The sequence below is a fragment of the Sycon ciliatum genome, chromosome 2 (assembly GCF_964019385.1).
Source record: "Sycon ciliatum chromosome 2, ocSycCili1.1, whole genome shotgun sequence".
In the NCBI taxonomy this organism is placed as follows: Eukaryota; Metazoa; Porifera; class Calcarea; order Leucosolenida; family Sycettidae; genus Sycon; species Sycon ciliatum.
The window spans coordinates 36,398,872-36,418,916 of NC_088644.1; the positions used below are offsets into that span (position 1 = coordinate 36,398,872).

General features: G+C 44.7%; 3 protein-coding genes across 3 annotated transcripts; 2 read left to right on the forward strand and 1 right to left on the reverse strand.

Annotated features, from left to right (window-relative positions):
* The first annotated feature begins 950 nt into the window (after positions 1-950).
* On the forward strand, positions 951-4,364 carry LOC135809877 (uncharacterized). Its single transcript, XM_065323317.1, has 5 exons — positions 951-1,415; positions 1,657-1,722; positions 2,300-2,485; positions 2,824-2,910; positions 3,446-4,364. The coding sequence occupies exons 1-5, from the start codon at positions 1,095-1,097 to the stop codon at positions 3,620-3,622; spliced, it is 837 nt and encodes a 278-aa protein (XP_065179389.1). The 5' UTR covers positions 951-1,094; the 3' UTR covers positions 3,623-4,364.
* A 79-nt stretch (positions 4,365-4,443) lies between these two features.
* Positions 4,444-9,483, reverse strand: LOC135809876 (uncharacterized). The gene is made up of 5 exons (XM_065323316.1): positions 7,975-9,483; positions 7,484-7,570; positions 6,622-6,819; positions 6,114-6,209; positions 4,444-5,400 (listed from the first exon to the last, which is right to left on the reverse strand). The coding sequence occupies exons 1-5, from the start codon at positions 8,206-8,208 to the stop codon at positions 5,179-5,181; spliced, it is 837 nt and encodes a 278-aa protein (XP_065179388.1). The 5' UTR covers positions 8,209-9,483; the 3' UTR covers positions 4,444-5,178.
* Positions 9,484-13,790: 4,307 nt separating this feature from the next.
* LOC135809878 (uncharacterized) lies at positions 13,791-17,934 on the forward strand. The gene is made up of 5 exons (XM_065323319.1): positions 13,791-14,319; positions 14,607-14,687; positions 15,542-15,733; positions 16,233-16,346; positions 17,363-17,934. The coding sequence occupies exons 1-5, from the start codon at positions 14,077-14,079 to the stop codon at positions 17,588-17,590; spliced, it is 858 nt and encodes a 285-aa protein (XP_065179391.1). The 5' UTR covers positions 13,791-14,076; the 3' UTR covers positions 17,591-17,934.
* The last annotated feature ends 2,111 nt before the right edge of the window (positions 17,935-20,045 follow it).

Here is a 20,045-nt window from a genome sequence, read left to right on the forward strand (position 1 = left end):
CCAAGTGTACTGCTGTCCAGTGTAATTGGTTGTAGTACTACGGTGCCAGTATTCGTCCCAAGTGCTGGCAGTAGGTTGTAGCTAACTCAGCAACTCTACTAGAACCTCAACATCGTGTGGCCAAACTGCCAATACCAATGGCGGGATTTCATGCTGGATGCAAAATGAATCGACCTTGATTTCAGGTGCACATGGTCCACATAGCATTCATTTTTGTATATTAACAATCCAAATGTGCATTGAGGTTTGAGGTGCCTCGGAGCTTTTCGCCATCTGCCTCCGTGCCGAATAGTACAGTCAAGTCCGGGTCACTGGGAATCTGGGGTTGCTTACGATCTGCATTGCAGCTCCACCACCGACTCATGGACCTACTCGTCTGCAGGCCAGCTGCACGGAAATGACGTGCTAAGCGTCCGTGATGTGCGCGCACGCATTGCATTCCGCCGTAGACATCGAGTTCTCCAGGACCGTGAGTTGGAGATCACACATGCAATGCAGACTTCGGTGGTCCAACGTTGAAGCACCTGATTGTACCATTTCGGAGACACTGGCCCCATAACTGCCCCCATCATAGCTGCCCCCTCTGCATCAAACACATGACCATTTCACCTGAAACACAGCGGTCCAACATATTATACACCTGTACTCAGTTATAGTAAAATTGAACGCAGGAATGATGCGTGAGAATGGTCTTCAGTTCAAAAACTATCGCAAGTCCGGGGACAGTTTTTTATCTCACACTAATGTCGTCGATAATTGAAAGGCGCCTTTCCTTGATGTCCTTGAAAGTGCCACACGCAATGTGTGAATCAGTTTCAAGGTTATCTTCGGCTACATTACCTCCAGCGCACGCCACCTCGCCCCATGGTGTAAGGTGAAGGGCGAACATGTTACTGATAAATGGATATCGTTGCAGCTTGCAACTACCCTGGTGGGGTTGTATTCTAGCGCAAAGATGTATAAAAAGGCAAGAGAAGCTCGATGAAAGTCACAGAGCAAATTGGCAATCCTCAGCTAGCACTTGAAGAAACTCAAGCGGTGAAGAACGATCTTAGAAGAACAGTACTCAGTTTTTCCAAGAATCCTCTAGTGAAATGGCTTCAAAAAATACGTTTCCGACATGTTTGTCAGTTATCCAGGCATTCACTTGCCTGTGTGTCGTACTAGAGGCAGTACAAGCTAGCCCCTTGCCGCAGTATACCACCAGCAACAGCAGTGTTAGCAGTAACGTTAGAAACGTGTCCACCTCACTGACGTATCCCACCGTACTACCTCATCACGCGAACGCTGAGCTAGCTGCGCAAGTGCCAGCAGCAGGCACGTCCAACCCGCTGTGTTCGCTGACCGGACATACCTACAGCCAAGTCTTCCTGTCCATGGAGTTGGTCTGCAACACGAAGAAGCACTACAGCAAGGTGAGCCACTAAACCAACTGTAACTTTACTTTAGTTTTTTTATCTGCTCCGTGGTGGCAGTTGTACGATTTGGAACGATATCCATTGGAGTAAGGTCTGGTATGTGTGCTTAGCATTATACGTTAAAGGACCAAATCATTCTTTCCTATTTTTTATTAAAAAAGCCACTGGTATCTTCAGTTCAATACTACAATAGCTAACTGCGACATCTCTGATCGTGGTGTACCTCGTTCCACTGCAGACCCACGGCTACATATCGATCACGCTGCCTGGTGACAACAGTCTGCCACGTCGCTTCGAACAACAGGTAAGAGTCTTAGACTGGAGCCAACACAGCTGTGTGACACCTAGGAAGTTAGTAGGTGCATCATGAGACGTTGACAGTCGGATATTCCAGGCCTCTATCAAGCTAGGCTGATTATTGGCTTACAATGCATACTAGGTGACCGTAGTTACTAATCTAGGATTCTACATGAACACTGTTCTGTTCAGAAAAGAGATGATACCATAGGGCGGCTCACAGTCTGTTGAGAGAATGTGGTGGCGAGTGATTGCAATCGCAACCAACATTGAACTACATTATGCCGTGCAAATACAATGTCATTGTTGTCATGTACATGTACGTGTGTAAGCATTACCTTTACATATTACACAATACGATGATCAAATACAGCTGTCACTACCAGCATCGAATTCCTTACTTCAAACTCAAAGCGTTTGAAGATTGTTGTGAAAGCGTACTCTTCGGTTGAGAGCGCGATGTGGGTGAAACAATAATTAATGCCTTCCCCGACCATCCTGTACGTTAGATGAATGTATGATACTGGGGAGATTTCGGGTGCTAGTACTCATGGTATTCTTGTTGTATATTGACTACTATTCAGGATACATGGCAGACCCAGCTGGGTAATATCGTGGCTGTTATGGCTGATGAGAAGAACCTGGGCCACCTGGAAGAAACACTGAAGCTGGAGAAGATCGTCAACCCTGCTGCAAGCAACGTGTTCCCATACCTGTTGGAAGAAATCGCAAACCGCACTGCTGTTGTGAACCATATGCTCAGCACTTTGGTAAGCACGATTACTCTCCAGGGATGCATGATTATCGCCCGCAAATGCTCCCTGAGTAACCCACATATTTCTGCCTTCGCCTTGCTGCACACGTACTCTGCAAAACCACCATATTTCCACGTTGCCAGCCATGATGTCAACTACTTTTTAAAAACAGAAATTGAAAATGGATGCCCTCTCTCTCTCTCTCTCTCTCTCTCTCTCTCTCTCTCTCTCTCTCTCTCTCTCTCTCTCTCTCTCTCTCTCTCTCTCTCTCTCTCTCTCTCTTCCCTCTGGCCATATTATCGGAATGAAAGAGTCCTATTATCGTTGTATTATTTCTTTATGTCGGCATGCAGGTGTCTGCCTCAGAGGGCGTGAACGTGGACACGATTGTTCATGACGAGAGACCCCAGCATCCCGAAGATCAGTGGCCAGTACCACGGGTGAGTAATAGCATTATCCGGGCATGTGAGAGCATCATTGATCGTATTCGTTTCACGCATGCACTCTTTGAAGGTGCATGCGACCAGGGAGAAGAATCGCAATACTCCCTGCATGAGACACTGACTGTGCACACACACTGACCGTCTTGTTCAGTACAAATTGGTGAATATGTAATGTCTCAAGAGCAATTCAAAAAGATACTGAACGTCAGAACACTGCAACGTACTTGAAAACAAGATATTCTTAACAACACACATCTGCACAAAGTAGACAGGTATGCTCCTTTCAATGCTCTTCAGTGTGGATACCAGTACAGCCATACATGTACCTTGAAGCAGATGATGTGAACCATAGCCAGTTAAGTACATGTGATATTGAGCCCAGTCCTTTTGAGCACTGATGGCTATCATGGCTTACAGAGACTACATGTAACTGTCCAATTATATTGTGGGCTAACAGTCACACCTCAAATTTAACTGCTTTCCGCTCTTTACTGAACTACCTGTGTTTTGTTTTCTCCTCTGCTGTGTCCAGGAGCTAACGGAGAGCAAAGAGGAGTACATCTACCTACTGAAGGAGTATAACTACGGTGTGATGTACAGCTCATGCAGAACCTACAAAACCCTGCACGACACCATGCTACTGGCATTGGATGCACACTGCGCACCAGCTGAAACCGGCGCCACTGAAACGCCCGTCACCAGCAACTAGCCCCAGAAAGTATAATAATTTATAGTGGTCGTATTTATTTATATATTGATTTAATAAATGGCCTAATGCGAGTTGAAGTATGCATGTTTCAGCCCAAAGCAGCTTGTGTTCGCTAGCAAAGAATCTCTATTTCAACAATATAGCTTCAAGTCTAGATGATAATATTTATACTGCACTCCACACCATCCCGAAGAACAAACACCAGTGTATTTCGCTATTCTCCGGTCTATTTCCATGAATATGTTTTCCCCACGATGATTTATGGAGCAGCAGAACATATCCGCTGCAAGAAATATATTTAATCTTAGAGGATTGGAAATGTAATGCATTGCCGCAGGAAGGAGACCGCAATCCACTTCCATTTTAATCCTCCTGTCTTTCTATAGCAGCATATTACCAGTGTCCAGGATTATATTCTCCATGTTTACACAAGTGCAGCTTTATCATTAATATGGACACAAACATTCAGCAATGCCTCTCGCTTTCTCAACCGCATTGAATGCAACAGTCGGATTCACTTATTCATTCGACCTCATGTCTATATATATAATTATTAAAATGTTATGTGCCTGCTGTATGGGTTATTGTTTCCATGGTTTGTTTTTATTTGAAGTCGATGTACAAACTAGCACATTTGTCTAGTTTAATACTTCATATTGACTTTTCTCAGCTACATGGCTCATACTTCTTGTACCAGTTAGCTACCTCTCTCGATACCAGTGTACTTCTAATATAAAATTATTTATGAGCAGTCCAAGCCCTTCTAGTGCTGCTGTAAATGTGCGAAGCAAATCCGCTTTCGAGGCACACTGCTCGTCCAGTAAATTCAGGAAGAAGAAGTCAATAAAGATTCAAAATCCTTGACAGATCCCGAGTAGCCTACACTTGTGCCGTGCAATTCGAACTACAGAGAACATGGACTTTTAGGTCCACTGTGTAATACATGTAAGAACGTTTCAGAAAACCGATAAACTTCTCCTACTTGGACGCTGCATAATACCAGGGCTACACAGACATTTGAATTAATTGATGAGTTTATATCAAGAACATTTTCCCAGACATCATTATCAGCATGTTAGTAAGTTATACTTGAAAGTATTCAGGCTCTCACAAGAAGGGTATGAGACACAAAGACCGTAAACAACTCAATGAAATTAACTGAATGACGGTTCAATGTGCATGCAAATGGAGCGTTCGTGTCCACAATTCACATAGTACACTGTTTCCAAACGAGACATAATTCAACGAAGAATACGAGGGCATAATTATACTTTTCTTATAACTCAAACTCGTACTTTCAAGCGAAGTCTTGTGACGATTCGCATAAGGATAGAAATAATTATAATTATAGTAGTCTGCTTCTGATAGAGCTACTTGGCTCGAACTTGTTAACAGATGCGTTGACCTCATGCAATGAGTGAAATGCGAACTGTCATTATTATTATTATTATTATTATAGTAGTCTGTTCTTGATTAGTGGCATACTTTTCAATCACCATGATTCCTGGTCTTGGTAGTACACATAAATCCATGGGCGCTTCTGGCATTGGGTGACTTTATGCACTCGTCCCGCCGTCCGGGATCAGCTCTTCCCCATGTCCTTGCAGCGGTGCTGACGTAGCGGGGCCAGTTGGGGGAAGCTTGCACATAACTCCGTCGCTCAATGCAAGCTGAATGACGTCATGTAGGACTTGGAGCGTGTAGCATAATGAATCCAGCGCACCGTAGTTATACACGGATAGATAGTAGAGGTACTCAGCATCACTATCCGTATCCTCCTGTCAACAAATCATCGCAGAATGAACAGGAAAGGCACAAATCGAATTGAAAATTAAAATAAATTCGGAGTGATAAAGAGGAAGACCGGGCACAATAAATGGGGAGAATTTTTAACAACATACATGTACATGTAGTGATTCCCTTACATGTACCGGTACTGATACATGTACTAGCAAAGGCAAAAATTAATGATTTGGGCTATCCTGAGTTTGAATATGGATAAATAAGGCATTTTCTAGTTATACTGATATATACATGTACACACTCTGTTAGCAAGAGTACGGGTTATGTACTCCACTGCTGTTACCAATCACAAAGCAATATTCACGACCCAAGGACCAAACATGTTTGTACATAGCCTTGCAGTGACAACATACTTCACCCTTTTACAGGTCTTTTTTTAAAATTAAAAGTCAACTACTGATACGTACTGCGGAATTCCGTTGAATATGTAGCGAAATAGTATTGCGTTTTCTTTAGAAGCTTATCTCTGGTACACCTTTCATCATTTTATTATCCCAGTTCTGTACACTTACTGAAGTACAATAATGTGTTCAAGCGCAGAGCTCTGCTCTAGACTATGCCTTTTTCTCTTTCTTTGCTTACCTATTGCTCATCACTTCTTTTACAGATTTGGTATTATTGAAAGTTTGGAAACCCCCTCGACAGGCGAAAGCCTTTGGGGAATCCCTTAAACAATAAACAAAATTACCATGGGCGGAGGCCAGTCCTCTTCTGAAGTGGTGTTTAGACAAACATCCCGCTCGCCAACAAGGTTCTGTCTCGTCACATCGGGTAGTACTGTTGTCTGCAGCCAAAAATACATACAGTAAAGGACTTAGGTAAAGACGATATCAATGTTCTGATGGTGACAACATTCCCAGTGCATCTCCTTGTGGACAGAAAGGGCAGTACATGTACATACTGAAAGTTCCTGACACGATTGTCACGGATGAACTATAGTCGATCGTCTCATTCCTGGTATTATAAATACAAAGTTCGAACATGCTTCTGAACCTGATTTTGAACCAGGGAGTAGTACAATACCATTATGGGTATTGTACTACTCCCTGCTTTGAACCATGCCGTTTCCGAAGGACAGAACATCATAATTTCCCTCTGGTTGATGTGACCAACTCTGAATAGTTCACAGGTCACAAACGTTTAGTGGCCTGTGAATTGATACAGTGGTAATCCCAACTTTTCCATCTGTGACTTACCAATTTGATCAGTAGATTGTTGATGAATTCAGTCCGATTGGCCAGGTACTGAAACTCCTCCAGAAAGTAGGTCTCTCTGCTGCTGGCGTTCATAGCGATGATGATGTCTTCGTTCTTCACCGCCTTAGCCACATAATCAGCATGGTGAATGTTATCCAGTACTGCGACAGCATAGCCTAGTCTCTTGCTCCACGCACCCTAAGGAAAACAACAAACGACAGGTGGGAAATACCATGTACCATAGTTCAAAGTGGTAGCCAAATTATTTACAGGAGGATGCACCCAGTGTGCTGACCGTGCTCAACACCGCGGAGGCAGAGCGTAATACGGAACAGAATATCAAGGACAATCAAGGCTTGTTTGCTGCTACTTCAAGTTTCATGCTCTCACAATCATCATGCAGGTGTTGTTCTGTTCTATAGCCAAAACATTTATAAACTTCTCCAGTTCTAGACAATTTGAATCATTTAGTGGTGTTGGAGCAACGGAACAGTAGAGGCTGAGGCTATCTGGATCTAAGGCCCACATCTAGTTTGTTCTACTCGTACGTAAGAAAAGTTGTCACATCCACAAATCACCCACTGCACAATTGTGTTGATACACACAGCCAACTATGGATGTATACTCGGACAGGAGGCACATTATTATGATCTCACCAAATGCAGTAACTATGGTTTACGAGATAGCCTTTCACTACAGATAATCTATCCAGCATGTTACAGTATAAAAAAAATAAAAAAAGTAAATTATCGTGTCCGTTCCCGAAGGGAATTCACGACGGCCGCTAACACCCGATAAACCCTACCTTACAGTTTAAGGTCCTCTATAAACACTCGGACTCAGTATGTCCCGCACTACCTACCTGATCATACATGCGACAGGGTGTACTGTTGGGACCAGGCTCCACAAGCGAAAAGTATCCGCCTGCACCACGTAGATACATGGCATCCTGGAGAGAAAGAAAATCAGGTAATCCCGAGCAGGACATTAAAGTTATGCCATCGAGCAATGTTGCGAGGAAGCTGTAGGTTGGATAGTGTGCAAGACACGGTTGCCACGACCAGTTATGGATCACCACCTTCCATCCCCTTTCTTTCGACTTTGCCAAGAATGCATAATTCGTGGAGGTTAGAAGCATTATCCCCTTTGCTGAAATGTAAGTCACAACTAAAGCCACAAAATACGTTCACCAGTTATTGATTATGATAATAGGAAGGGTTGAAAAGTAGTCAGGAGAGGATGTGTGTCCCCCTGGGCATTGTAAGGTGTTTGGACGCCGCTCAGGCCCATGGTGGGAACTGGGAGCCGAAAAGGGAGAGCCATTCACACAGCAGGCCAAGGCCCAACACTTACCTTCCCGTAATCGTCTTTTGCCTTGCAGGCTCTCTCCTTGAAACACTCGACTTGACTGTACGTTCTTCCCGTTATTTGACAAAGATTCTCACCGGATCTGTCTTTTGCCAGTGCCAGTTGACTACACGGGTTGGCTATTGGCTTGCTGCAAACTACAGCAGCCATCAGCAGAATGCAATATACGCAAGGAAAGCAGAAGATGCAGGCGTCTCGGAGTACACCACACGAGGCCATTCTCAAAGAAGATTGGAACGAGGCAATTGTACAAAGGCTACTAGAGGGTGGTGGTGATGGTGTCGCTGAGAAGTGTTCGGATAATGTTCGCCTGAATTCTGTATTTACTGGTTTCCTTTTATACCCAACCCCTCGGACAAGGTGCAGATACCTAGATATAGGTTCACGCGTGGAAATGCATGATGCAGTCGTGAGAGAGGCTCACGCCATTTTCATGGCACAAACAAATGCCTGTAGTGGAGTATACAAGTATTGCCACGAGCATGGGCGGCATGGGGTGCAAACTCAGAAGTCTGGCAAGGCGATACTATTAGCACTATTACCATTACACGTGCTTCTATACAGAGTTAGTACTTGAAAGGGGATTCAAGAGAAATTCGCAGGTCGGGCGACCTTCTACGGTGCAAAGGCCACGTGCGAATGGTTCTTCAGTGTCTCGTCACCCGAGTTCCAGTTCAGACTGCTCACTGTAACAATGACCAATGCAGTGCAGGTGAAGGTCCCCAGTAAACCATGCCAGATAACTACTCACTTGGACACTTGGAAATGATTGCAGATACTAGCCATCCACTCTAGCTAGTACAGTCACCCACTAAAGCCAGTAAAGGATCCTCAGTTTGTTGAGGGTGATGTGCACTATCATCTTCTCTAACCCATGGCAGCGAAAATTTGTGGTTGAAATTAAAATTTAATTTTGACTGAGCACTTTGCTACATAACACATTCCGGACGGTCACTCTTGCGTCATAAACGCGCCACGTGCTAGGTTTTCCCTGCCCGCAGCCAGCTCATCTTGACACAGCGACGCTGGAATCCCTGGGAGTGTGAGTAGAATAACAGAAGTAGTCACCTATTTTCTACTGGAAAAGGACACAAAGTTAGTTGGTGGTTCGTGAGAACTGCATGGTCATGCATATCGCGCTGAGCGTCGCAAAGCCAAAGGTAGCACTGCCAAGGTCCAGCAGCAGGGGAGTTTTAAACCTAACATGACATGACCATGCACGCAGACAAGCCACGGGCGATTCTCAACACAAAGCTTCGCACAGCAGCCTGCAGATTGGACCCCAAATTCCGCTATGCTGTCGATCGGCGGATGTCAATAATCAGGGAGGGTTTCCTTACTTGTAGAGCTGGGTCTTGTACAGTGGACAAGTTCGCAGGCGCTCCGCAGATCTATGACAGGTCACCGGTGTCAGCGATGCTCCCAGCGAGCAGGATTTCCGGCTCATGTGGTCGGTCTACTGGCACTGCTGACCTGAGGCTGGTATGTTTGCACGTGCACAATCTGCTCCTATCCATAGCCCCCTGGGCAATGGCAGTAACGCATTGACTGCTGAACGTGTACCCAAGGGCAAGACAACAAAATGATCCATTGCATGAAATATAGTTCTGGCTATGAATTGTGGTTTCACGATCAAATCACACAGCCCATCGCTAGCATATGACTGCAATCGACAATACCAGGCTTGTACGAAGCTGATTCTGGTCGTTGCTCTGTCGCCGGTAAGTCTTGTTCAAGAAGGAGTTCACACGAGTCCATTCTACTAGCCTGTAACGGAATGGTATACTAATGTGTTGCCTATTCAAGAATTTAATTATTTACATTACATTTACTCCACATTGCGAACAAACAATCACTTCCAAAGTTGTTTGATGTGTACGTGTAGCTCAGAATGAGTGTACTGATCGTACTTGAAGATACTTCACCCTACTGAACGAATTTTAAGAATGAAACCAGCATTGGGCATTGCGTAACAGATGAAAGAAGTAAAGACGAACCATCAATATATCCAAGTCGTTGGTAGAACATTATTTACATCTAGGTCTAACTCTTCTACGAAACTATGCTGAGTAAACCTTTGCAATCCTGGCTGGAGTGCAACAGACTCTGACCGTTGGCATGCGAATGTTGGAGCTCCCATCGCTACACCTAACACGAACAACGTACAGAAGAGAGGAAACAATTACGAACATCAATAATTATAGTGATACTCACAGTAGAAGACAGAGCCCCAGGTCGAAAAGGCATACACCTTCAAGTCCTCAGGAGAAGTATGGTAGAGCGAAAGTTAAAACGCACCCTTATATAACCCGCATCGATGTTCTGTCAAAGCTTCCACAGTAAGATGTTTATAACCATGATCTGTACACGCCTCCCCATTACATGTCGGCCATGGACTAGCAATATAGCCCAAGTAGGAAATAGCAAGTAGCTATTAGTGACACAGGTATCCGCTCATGCTATAATGATAATCTCGTGCAAAATATACCCCATAAGGTACCCGATAGTGCTGGCTCGTATACACAATGGCTGCACAAGATCTTCCGCTGTTCATCCTTCTCGCGCGAGTGGAGCCACAGACGACACATCACAAGCTCCTTAGCCTTGGGTAGTCCAGGCTGGTGGACGTCAAATGCCTGGTGCGTCTGACATTCATTCTACTGATGTACGAGTAGTTAATTAAGCATTTCACTGGATTGAGTCAGCTGACTAGAGCTTGCTAAAGGTTGATGCGGTATATCGGCAATAACAGGTACATGTACATGTACGTCCCTGACAGCATCACCTTGCAGGAAAATAGAATTAGTAATCTTTTCGCTGACATTTGCGGCGACCGGCTATGATGTCGAAACGTGCGCGATGTGTGACGATGGCTTTATCGGGTGGATAGTCATACTTTAATTAATATGACTTAAAACCATATTTTCTGCGTAACTGAAGTGCATTGTGTCCACTTGAGCTTTGCGTTGTAATCTGCATCCAAAGTCAAGTTTGGAAATGTTCTTTGTAGGAGCAAAAGTACGGAATTGGAAGTAAACTCGTCTTCCCAACATATCACCTTCACCGACTTCTGGAGCAATATCGACACATTTCATGAGGACAGTAACTGTTCGAGCGACGTATCATAAACTCTGGGATGCCTGAACGACAGCATTCGAATGTGGCGTGACACTGCCAGTAGCTGACGGGAAAACTAGTCTTCACGTAGGAATCATCTGACAGCAGATGATGAACGACAAGTACCCTTGGCCTACACGTGCCTGGGAGGTTCGTGTGTGCTTCCCAAAAGAAACAAAGTTAGTGACAATTCCTGGACAATCGTGAGTCGGTACAGTGACACCATTGGATGGTTCAAGCAGTGGGACATCGGACGATACGACATCCCTGCCACTGATCGAGGTACCGCGCCATCAACCTCATCCAGTAGAGAGTTAACACCTGATCTGATCAGCAGGCTTCGCTTTGCTGCGCTGTTTGTGTTTGCTGATCAAGTGCTCAGCTAACAAGAAAATTCGTGACTTTTTGAGACTTGTTTATGGCAAGACACCATCGTTGCTAGGGTTTTAAGTTCAGTCTACATGATGGTTATTGGAAAGTGATACTGGTGGCGGATCACCGTACACTGGGGTGATTGCAGATGTAGAGAATTGACAACCAGTGGAGCAAATAACTGACAGAGTAGTCTTGATGAGGTCGCGTTGTACTGAATAAATCGCTGACACGTGGCGTCAGCACTTCTCCATTGTTGCATCTGTATCCGTGACACCAGATCAAGAAAGATTGTGCTGTCACTCTAGAGTCAGCACAAACACCTGAGCCTGAGCCTGAGCCTCCTTACAGTTTAGACCTAATATTGTGCCACAGAATGGGCAGGTCTTACCCGTTGCAAAGCACAATCTTTCTATACTTGTTCAAGTATATACCTTGCATTAACATGTTCCATTTAACCTGAAAAATGTGGTCATGTGTGTTTCATGCGTAACGTGGAGCCGTCTCAAGCCCTTCGCCACACGGAAATCTAACAGTGTTGGAGCCCGAGCAGAACGTTAATGGTAAAAACAATAATACATGTATTTGTAATTAATTTTACTGTATGATATGCCATGTCCACGATGTGTCGTTCTCCTTAATTAATTCGCACTATCGCGGAACCCACTACCCAGACACCGTACGCTACAGGCAAGAGCAGTACAAGACTGGGATGGCAGGAAAGAGGAGAGCAGAGCTCCCCTGACCGTGGGGACATTGAGCTATGAAGGTCAGCGTTTGCACGCCTAATGCGGGAGATGTCTGAACAAGGGTTTATTATTATTAATCGCATTTCCGCGTCAATGCCAGCAATTTCCAAAGGATAAATGCCCACAGATTCGCATGAGAAAGGGACAGCCAACAATTGCCAACACGACAAGGATTAAGAAAATCAGACCAATAGCTAGCACGAAGCACAACATGCGTGCATGCGGAACCAATCGAGGCCCGAGAAGCATACTCTGTATGCAGTCTCTATCAACAAAGTATCGTTACAAACGACGGTTTTAAACAGACAAACAAATGCGAGGGCGAAAGATTGTTGCACTGTTCCGGAACAGCGAAAGAGTTCCCAGAACTAGGTCATCTCTGATGTTAGCCGCAGACGGAGCCGCACAACAATGGTCTTGGTCTTGTAAAACTCACTGATGAAGCCCCAAGGCCGGAAATTTAGAGACTAATGTAATTACAATTGCAGCGCAAGACCTTGGTTTTGAAGGTGTTGGAGAGATGAATGGTTTTGGATCGTGCAATTACACTGTGATCAAAAACCAACGATTTGAACGCGTTTTACCTGTACATACGATTATTATATAAATGCATCGAGTCGCGTGGTGTAGTCAAGGACGTTTTGTGGGTTGCGGGTTCGAGGTTAATTGCAAACACATGTATATCAACGATGCGGTACAGCTTGTACGACACAATACTTCTAGTTGTGCTAGCTAGCTATGTCATGGTTACACACTCCCGCAGCAATGCACGCCGGATGTTGTACAGCATCTGTCAAGGTGCATTTCACGTTGTGGATAGAATCGTCTAATATTGATTGGGATGCAGTACTTGAAGTACATATCATACATGTACATGCAGCTTATATGGAAAATCAAATCTGGCTCAAGCCTGTGTTGAAACCGTCGACTCTCATTGAATTCTGTCGAAGGCATGTAAGGTTGCCCCGCTAGCAAAGGATACATGTTGAAAAGAAAAGAGCATTCACATTGTTGTCTACCCATCTGGTCACTGGGCGACCTCTGGGCTGCAGAACCGTCGAATGGTGTGTTCTCACATTTCTATCCATTATCCACAGAGACAACACAATAAGCCCGTCAGTGACACATCAGCTAATTGCTTTCTGGCGGACTGGGGTTGTTTTGGAGAGGTGTGTTCCATTCCACTTGAAATTCACGAGTTTCCTGACTTTTTCAAGTACATGGCTGTTGTCTATTATGCCCATGACTTTCCACAGATTGATAAGAAATTGGCACAACTACAGACAATCCAAATCTCTGCTGCACGTCGTGACTTCATTCCACATATGGGCGAAACAAACCAGCAGATGAACTCTAGCCTCAACTGGCATTGCAGACTGGACGTTTCATCAGAACTGGCCAATTCCAGTGGTGTGTGTTTGTGACTGGCCACTTATCTGGTTCATGCTAGTTTGCTCCGGGCAAGTCTGAACGAACTACACATCACATGAACCTCAGGAACTCTCCACCAGTTTGATTGAAAACAAGCGCACCATTTGACCTGCTCACCGCACATAAGTTTCAAGAAACAGATTAATCAGTAACCCCTTGAAGTCCCGCAAAGGAAATTCTTGGTCAGAGCTTTCCGACATCTCGCCTGTGCTCTTCCGAGGAAGTTAAACCCGTTGATGTTCGGCGTCACCATGTAGCGAGGAATACTGATTTCTTGGAATCGGACACCAGTGCCTCCTTCTTCCTACTCCTTCGCACTATAAAATGACCGATACCTTTCAGTCAGATGGCACAACGATTTTGACTTTCCAGCATAATAGTCCTTTGGATTTCTTCTGAAAGCATCCACATTGCGACAATGGCTGCTACAGCTACTTCCTGTCAAACGACAATCCTGTACGTTGCATTTGTCGGGATCTTTCTGTTGACTGACGCTCACAGCATCCCGGTTCCAGAACCAGAGTATTCACCATCCCCGGTGAGTGCAACGGTAGACACTCTTGTCCACGGCGTAGACCAATGTCTTCAGGTCGGCACTACGTATGACCAGATCGACGAATTCAAGCAGAGTGTGTGCCAATCCAAAGACGATTACTTGCGGGTAAGTGGCGACCACATGTATTTTAGGTCCTTCAGAGGTTAATCGCTTTACATGTATTTGGGTCCATATCGAAATTGACGGTGCAGACCTGGGAAAGAACAATAGACAAGAACTTCCGTAACCAGTATGCAAATGCAAATCTATGGAAAAGTCCAATTCTAGTGTCATAGCGTTTAAAGGAGGGTGAATCTCTAATCTTTCGCAAAATTCTCTCTGCCAGCGTTCGCACCGATTCTTGTCGCATTCTTCTCATTGCCTGATGCTGCTATTTTCCTGTGTATGCGCAGCGTTCATTGTACCCAAACCACTTGGCAGCGCAGTGCGACTGGCCGGGTAATAACTCTGTTCCATGTGTGGAATACACCCAGGTAAGAACTACACCGAGTATCATTAGGTTAAGAAATGATACACAGTTGGGACAGTGCTGGGAAAGTGTCTGCCACAAGGATTAGGCCCTACCGGCTGTGGTTCGACGCACTATAATCAACCCATAGTTTTGCCAGCACTCCTACATTCATTTGCAAAGCTAGCTGTGTCTATCGAAGTTAGAGCACTATGACTTAGAGGCTTTGAGCCAGTTTAATTTTTTTTAAAGTGCCTTGCTGTTCATTAGACTTCATCGCGATCGGTTCGGCCAGTAACTCTGATCTCCGCTGACGATACCTAACACGGTCGAAATAGCTAGCTGTCCGGAGATTGCGTAGTCATTTTTCAGAGGCTTTTATTTGTAGACGTTTACAGTGTGCTTCGACGCACTAGTGATGCGTACGTCATAACCCAATGTCGGGAGAATGAGTACAAGGGTATTCACTATTCATGACTGTACTTCAGTACATAACATAACGTATACTATGACTATTATCCTTGGCTGGTGCACCGGTTTTCACACCACACACTCGCCTGGTTTGGGCCATAACCAGTAAGTAGTAAGTTTCCAAGCTGCAGATGGATTTCCTCACCAGTGAAGGTGAACGGACCAGATACAATGTACTCCATATACATGTACCTAGCTAAAGGCCATTGGCCATGTGTTCATGCGTACAGTGATCGATATCTGCTTCCTATCTCTTTTCTAATCTCTGACGCTGCACCCTTCCTACTCTATTCACTGCCTTGATGTTGGGCACTTCTGTGTGCTTGGTATTGTCCATTCAAATAATATAGAGGGAGCAAAAATCAAATAATTTTCTCTCCGCTCTTGTATTTTGTCCCTGTTTTGAAGGACCTGCCCGGCTGGCAGGAGAGACTTGGCTATATTGCTGGAGTTCTGGACAATTTCCACCGCGCTGGATTCCTCCACTACATGATGGAGTACGAGTTAGTCATAAACAGAACGGAGGAGAACAGCTTTCTGCCTGATATTGGCCGCTTGCTCAATGAGACGGCATATCATAGCCGCTTGCTACGTAACCTGGTAAGTCCCAGGAGCTATGCTGAAACTGTGTTGACCTGTGACTGTACGGATAAACTATGACAGGCATGTATTTTTACTCTGTTGCCGTTGGGTGCTCCATCTATTCGTGAATTCCACTGCAGCTGCCATCGCTGCAGCTGCCATCAGCACGCAAGTGCAGTGTGACCGATAGGGAAATATTTCCCTGCGTTGCCTATTTGCCGCAGCAGCGGAAAACGCTGATTATTTGCCTCCTTGTGACACTGTCCCTTGAATTCAACAAACTGGAATTCTAGTTAGACTAGTCCAAAGCTCAGTGTGAACTCTTTTGTCTGCTTTTCCGGTTACTTCTATTGCTTTGCAGCATTGCCAGTTTCTTCTCTTTCTCTCTCCCCCCCCCCTCTCTCTAGCTGTCTCCGTTTCTATCTCCCTTTCATTGTCTGTATCTCTCTATCATGATTGTTTGAATGTGGAACACACTTCCAGTTTCCAACTATTGTACTTTGTATTCATGCTGCAGACTGAGGTACTGGCGGGTGTAGAGCTGCAAGACCTCTTCAGAAAGAGAGACGTTTGCTCTGACCCATCTGGGGATGGTGCGTTCGAGGATGACGAAGAATGGCCGCCTGTAATGGTGAGTGCAAGTATAGAATACTTCATTAACAATAATACCAAGCATGCATTTCAATCTTATGGCTCACTCCAGGAAGGTACAGAGAGATCAAAGAAATATGCATTCACCATGGTATAGATAAAGCATATCTGACGACACGTGAAAGAGTTCACGTATACCACCTGCACTTTTGAAACTGATCAATGTTACTTTTAAAATCATGAAGGATTCGTGAGAACAATTTCCTTGGAGTTTGCGAGAACTGGTCATATTTACTTTCAATTCTTGTTCAAATAATATTATACTCACACTACGGTACCAGTGCACCATACCAATGCACTCATGGCGGATCTATATACAGTTTTGTACTGAGCATTACCGCTGCTGTAACAGTAGCAAATAAATGTCCAATTAGTCGAACTCTTCAGCGACGCACTTTGCTTATTCAGATATGAAATCAGCATAAATGTGGACTGAATGTTCTATATCAATAAAACGGTCAGTGACCATTTTATATCAGAACGAAGGCCTCAATGACCGTCATTGAGACCTTCGTACTGATACATTGTCTTGCATTTGTTGTGGTTGTTGTTTTTTATTTATTCTTATTCTTTATTCCCACAATGGCACCATCGCCAATAAGAGATATTTGTTGTTGTTGTTGTTGTTGTTGTTGTTGTTGTTGTTGTTGTTGTTGTTGTTGTTGTTGTTGTTGTTGTTGTTGTTGTTGTTGTTGTTGTTGTTGTTGTTGTTGTTGTTGTTGTTGTTGTTGTTGTTGTTGTTGTTGTTGTTGTTGTTGTTGTTGTTGTTGTTGTTGTTGTTGTTGTTGTTGTTGTTGTTGTTGTTGTTGTTGTTGTTGTTGTTGTTGTTGTTGTTGTTGTTGTTGTTGTTGTTGTTGTTGTTGTTGTTGTTGTTGTTGTTGTTGTTGTTGTTGTTGTTGTTGTTGTTGTTGTATACTTTATTTATAGTGGAAATCCAAACAGGCATGATGCCTAATAACAATGGACCCACATTTCTTGTTTGTGTTGTGATTCCAGGAGGTTACAGAGGATAACTTTGCAGAGTACCGCAGCTACCTGGTTGCATATAACTATGGTACATTGAAGGCACTGTGCCTAACAGCCGGCGACCTGCATAATGAGTTGCAGAATGCCTTGGATGGAGCTTGCCCCCGTGGAAGTGATGAGCCAACAACATCTACAGGAGGACTGAGTGATGAAGATGTGACTTCAAGTCCCCAAAGCGACTACAGAGAATCAAGCTAACTACACATGTAGATACTCCATTGGACAGCTCATACAATGTAGATACTTCCCTGACCCATCGCCCGGCACGGCCCATGAGGAGCTATTGGCGTTTGGCTAGCAGCCATGCCCAATCTACTCTCTGAAAATATGAATGACTCGCAAGAATGATCAATGCTATTTTCCTATTACAAGAAGCCTTCCAATAGGTATTGCATAATTCTGTGAAAACTGTTTATTATACTTGACAAGGCTGTTTTGGTCCCTTTCCCGAGTACTTTCCTCAGATTAAAATCATTATTCCTCACTCTCATGGGAAATATAAACCTTGAGTCTTCACCTTAACTGCTCAAGCTTCTGTGGCATTGGTGGCGCCTGAGAGAGAGGGAGAGAGAGAGAGCCTCGGAGAGAGAGAAAGAGAGAGAGAAAGAGAGAAGGAACGTGTCTTTGCTCGTGATGTTCAGTCGGTGATGCTCACATATTATCATATTCAGGAGCGGCCCCAGCACCCCTGTCTTTCCGGGACATTGTCCTATCGATGAGGCTAACGGAGAGCATACACACACACACACACACACACACACACACACACACACACACACACACACACACACACACACGCACGCGCACACATACACACCCATACTACACACACACACGCACACATACACACACATACACACACACACACACACACAAACACAAACACTCATGGCTCTTTCTTACAACACGAATTCAAGAGACGTGCCCAGACACATGATCGTCAGCTGCGCATGTATGAGAATACCGCACAGCAGACAAAAGATATTTCATCTCCACACGCTAGAAACAAATCACGAGTATGAGTAGAAACTACAACACAACATTCACATTAATTTTTTGAGTGCCATCCAGACTCAGTTACGCAGTAAAGTTGGAATGTGGTTCAAGAAAGAAATCTGATCAACGCATGACAATTAGCACAAGTGGTTTAGTGGAAGTTCCAGTGAGAGAAATTGCTTCTTCCAGTGAACAATACAAAAGGGCGGACGCACTATGGAGGTACAGGCAAGAGAAACAGCCAAGGATAACTTAACCAAACGTAGTAGAACAGTTCCAACTACATAATTATACAGTGCTGGCAACTGAAATCCGACCCCCTGCGCCGGCCAGGGGGTCGGATTTCAGTTGCCAGCATTGTACATCAACATGTCTCTTATACGGGCAATCGCAGAACATGTACATGTACATGTACGTGCAAAGTGCAAACACGCCAACAGATCAAACTGGAGTTTGCACTACCACTTACTACTACTACTACTACTACTACTACTACTACTACTACTACTACTACTACTACTACTACTACTACTACTACTACTACTACTACTACTACTACTACTACTACTACTACTACTACTACTACTAGCTACTGCACTGCTCCTATGCCTAGGGCTATCAGTGGTTGAACGTGCATGGGGTCGATAGGTACTCTCGAGGGCTTTCTGGGGAACTTCAATCGGCTTGCCAGACCAAATTGGCACTTACATTCCGAGGAAAACTCGTCCAGGTATTCCACGTGCGAGTATTGCCTGTACAGGCTGTAGAGAGCCGCGTCAGGGCTCGGTGTCTTGCTGAGAAGCAGACTGGCATTTTCGAGAGGCTTGGAGTTTAGGCAAAGTGTTCATATGTATGAGATATTTCGGCGCTACATGCAATGAAAGTTTGAAACTACTCACCACGATTTCGCGTCCATAATACTAATGCCAATGCTAGCAATGGAAATGCACCACAAAGGAGCGTTTGGAGTACCATCGCTAACTGCATACAGTGCGTTTGTGAGTTTTCTGTGTGTACATGGTGCGTGTGTGTGCGTGCGTGTGTGTGTGTGTGCGTGCCAATCAAGTGCCTGCGTATTTCGGATGGTTCTTGGGAACAACCGTTGGTCACTGACTTGATTAGCCAGCATATCACCTTCCCTTTAAAGTTTATCCCTACGAATTCTCTTGACTTTGCAGGGCCCAGCATGTTCCTACGCGACATAAGCGATACAGGTTCAACGGCCGCGAACTCGCACAATACCCATAATACACGAATACACGAATACGTGTTCGTGTTGTGATGATGATGGCTGTTCATCAGTGCAGTTTGAAGGACTTGAAACAGGAAAAGTCTGAAGGAAACATTGACTGTCACACCAGGATTCGAACCAGAGACACTCGCTGATGCCCGACCACTAAGCTATGGTCTCCTCATCGTCCCAGCTGCGACTGTTCAACACTTGTTTTCTTCAAGCTTCGAAACCCTCCCCTCCCGTGAATCCGCACTGTCCAGGGGGAAGCAGACCTCACTGTAACCACGCACTTCATGTGCAGACGAGCACGCTGGCAATCCCAATACAGTCAACTTCGCTTATAACGACTGCGGATATAACGACAATTCGCGAATAACGACAGAATTTCCATGCCCAGAGCAAAGTCAATACTACCTGTATACA

Coding starts and splice junctions, on each gene's coding strand:
- LOC135809877 (XM_065323317.1), top strand. CDS start 1,095: ATGGCTTCAAAAAATACGTTTCCGACATGTTTGTCAGTTATCCAGGCA. Junction 1,416..1,656: donor CGAAGAAGCACTACAGCAAG/GTGAGCCACTAA, acceptor GTTCCACTGCAG/ACCCACGGCTACATATCGAT. Junction 2,911..3,445: donor ATCAGTGGCCAGTACCACGG/GTGAGTAATAGC, acceptor TGCTGTGTCCAG/GAGCTAACGGAGAGCAAAGA.
- LOC135809876 (XM_065323316.1), bottom strand. CDS start 8,208: ATGGCCTCGTGTGGTGTACTCCGAGACGCCTGCATCTTCTGCTTTCCT. Junction 7,571..7,974: donor CAAAAGACGATTACGGGAAG/GTAAGTGTTGGG, acceptor CTTTCTCTCCAG/GATGCCATGTATCTACGTGG. Junction 5,401..6,113: donor AGGACTGGCCTCCGCCCATG/GTAATTTTGTTT, acceptor ATTTGTTGACAG/GAGGATACGGATAGTGATGC.
- LOC135809878 (XM_065323319.1), top strand. CDS start 14,077: ATGGCTGCTACAGCTACTTCCTGTCAAACGACAATCCTGTACGTTGCA. Junction 14,688..15,541: donor CATGTGTGGAATACACCCAG/GTAAGAACTACA, acceptor CCTGTTTTGAAG/GACCTGCCCGGCTGGCAGGA. Junction 16,347..17,362: donor AAGAATGGCCGCCTGTAATG/GTGAGTGCAAGT, acceptor TTGTGATTCCAG/GAGGTTACAGAGGATAACTT.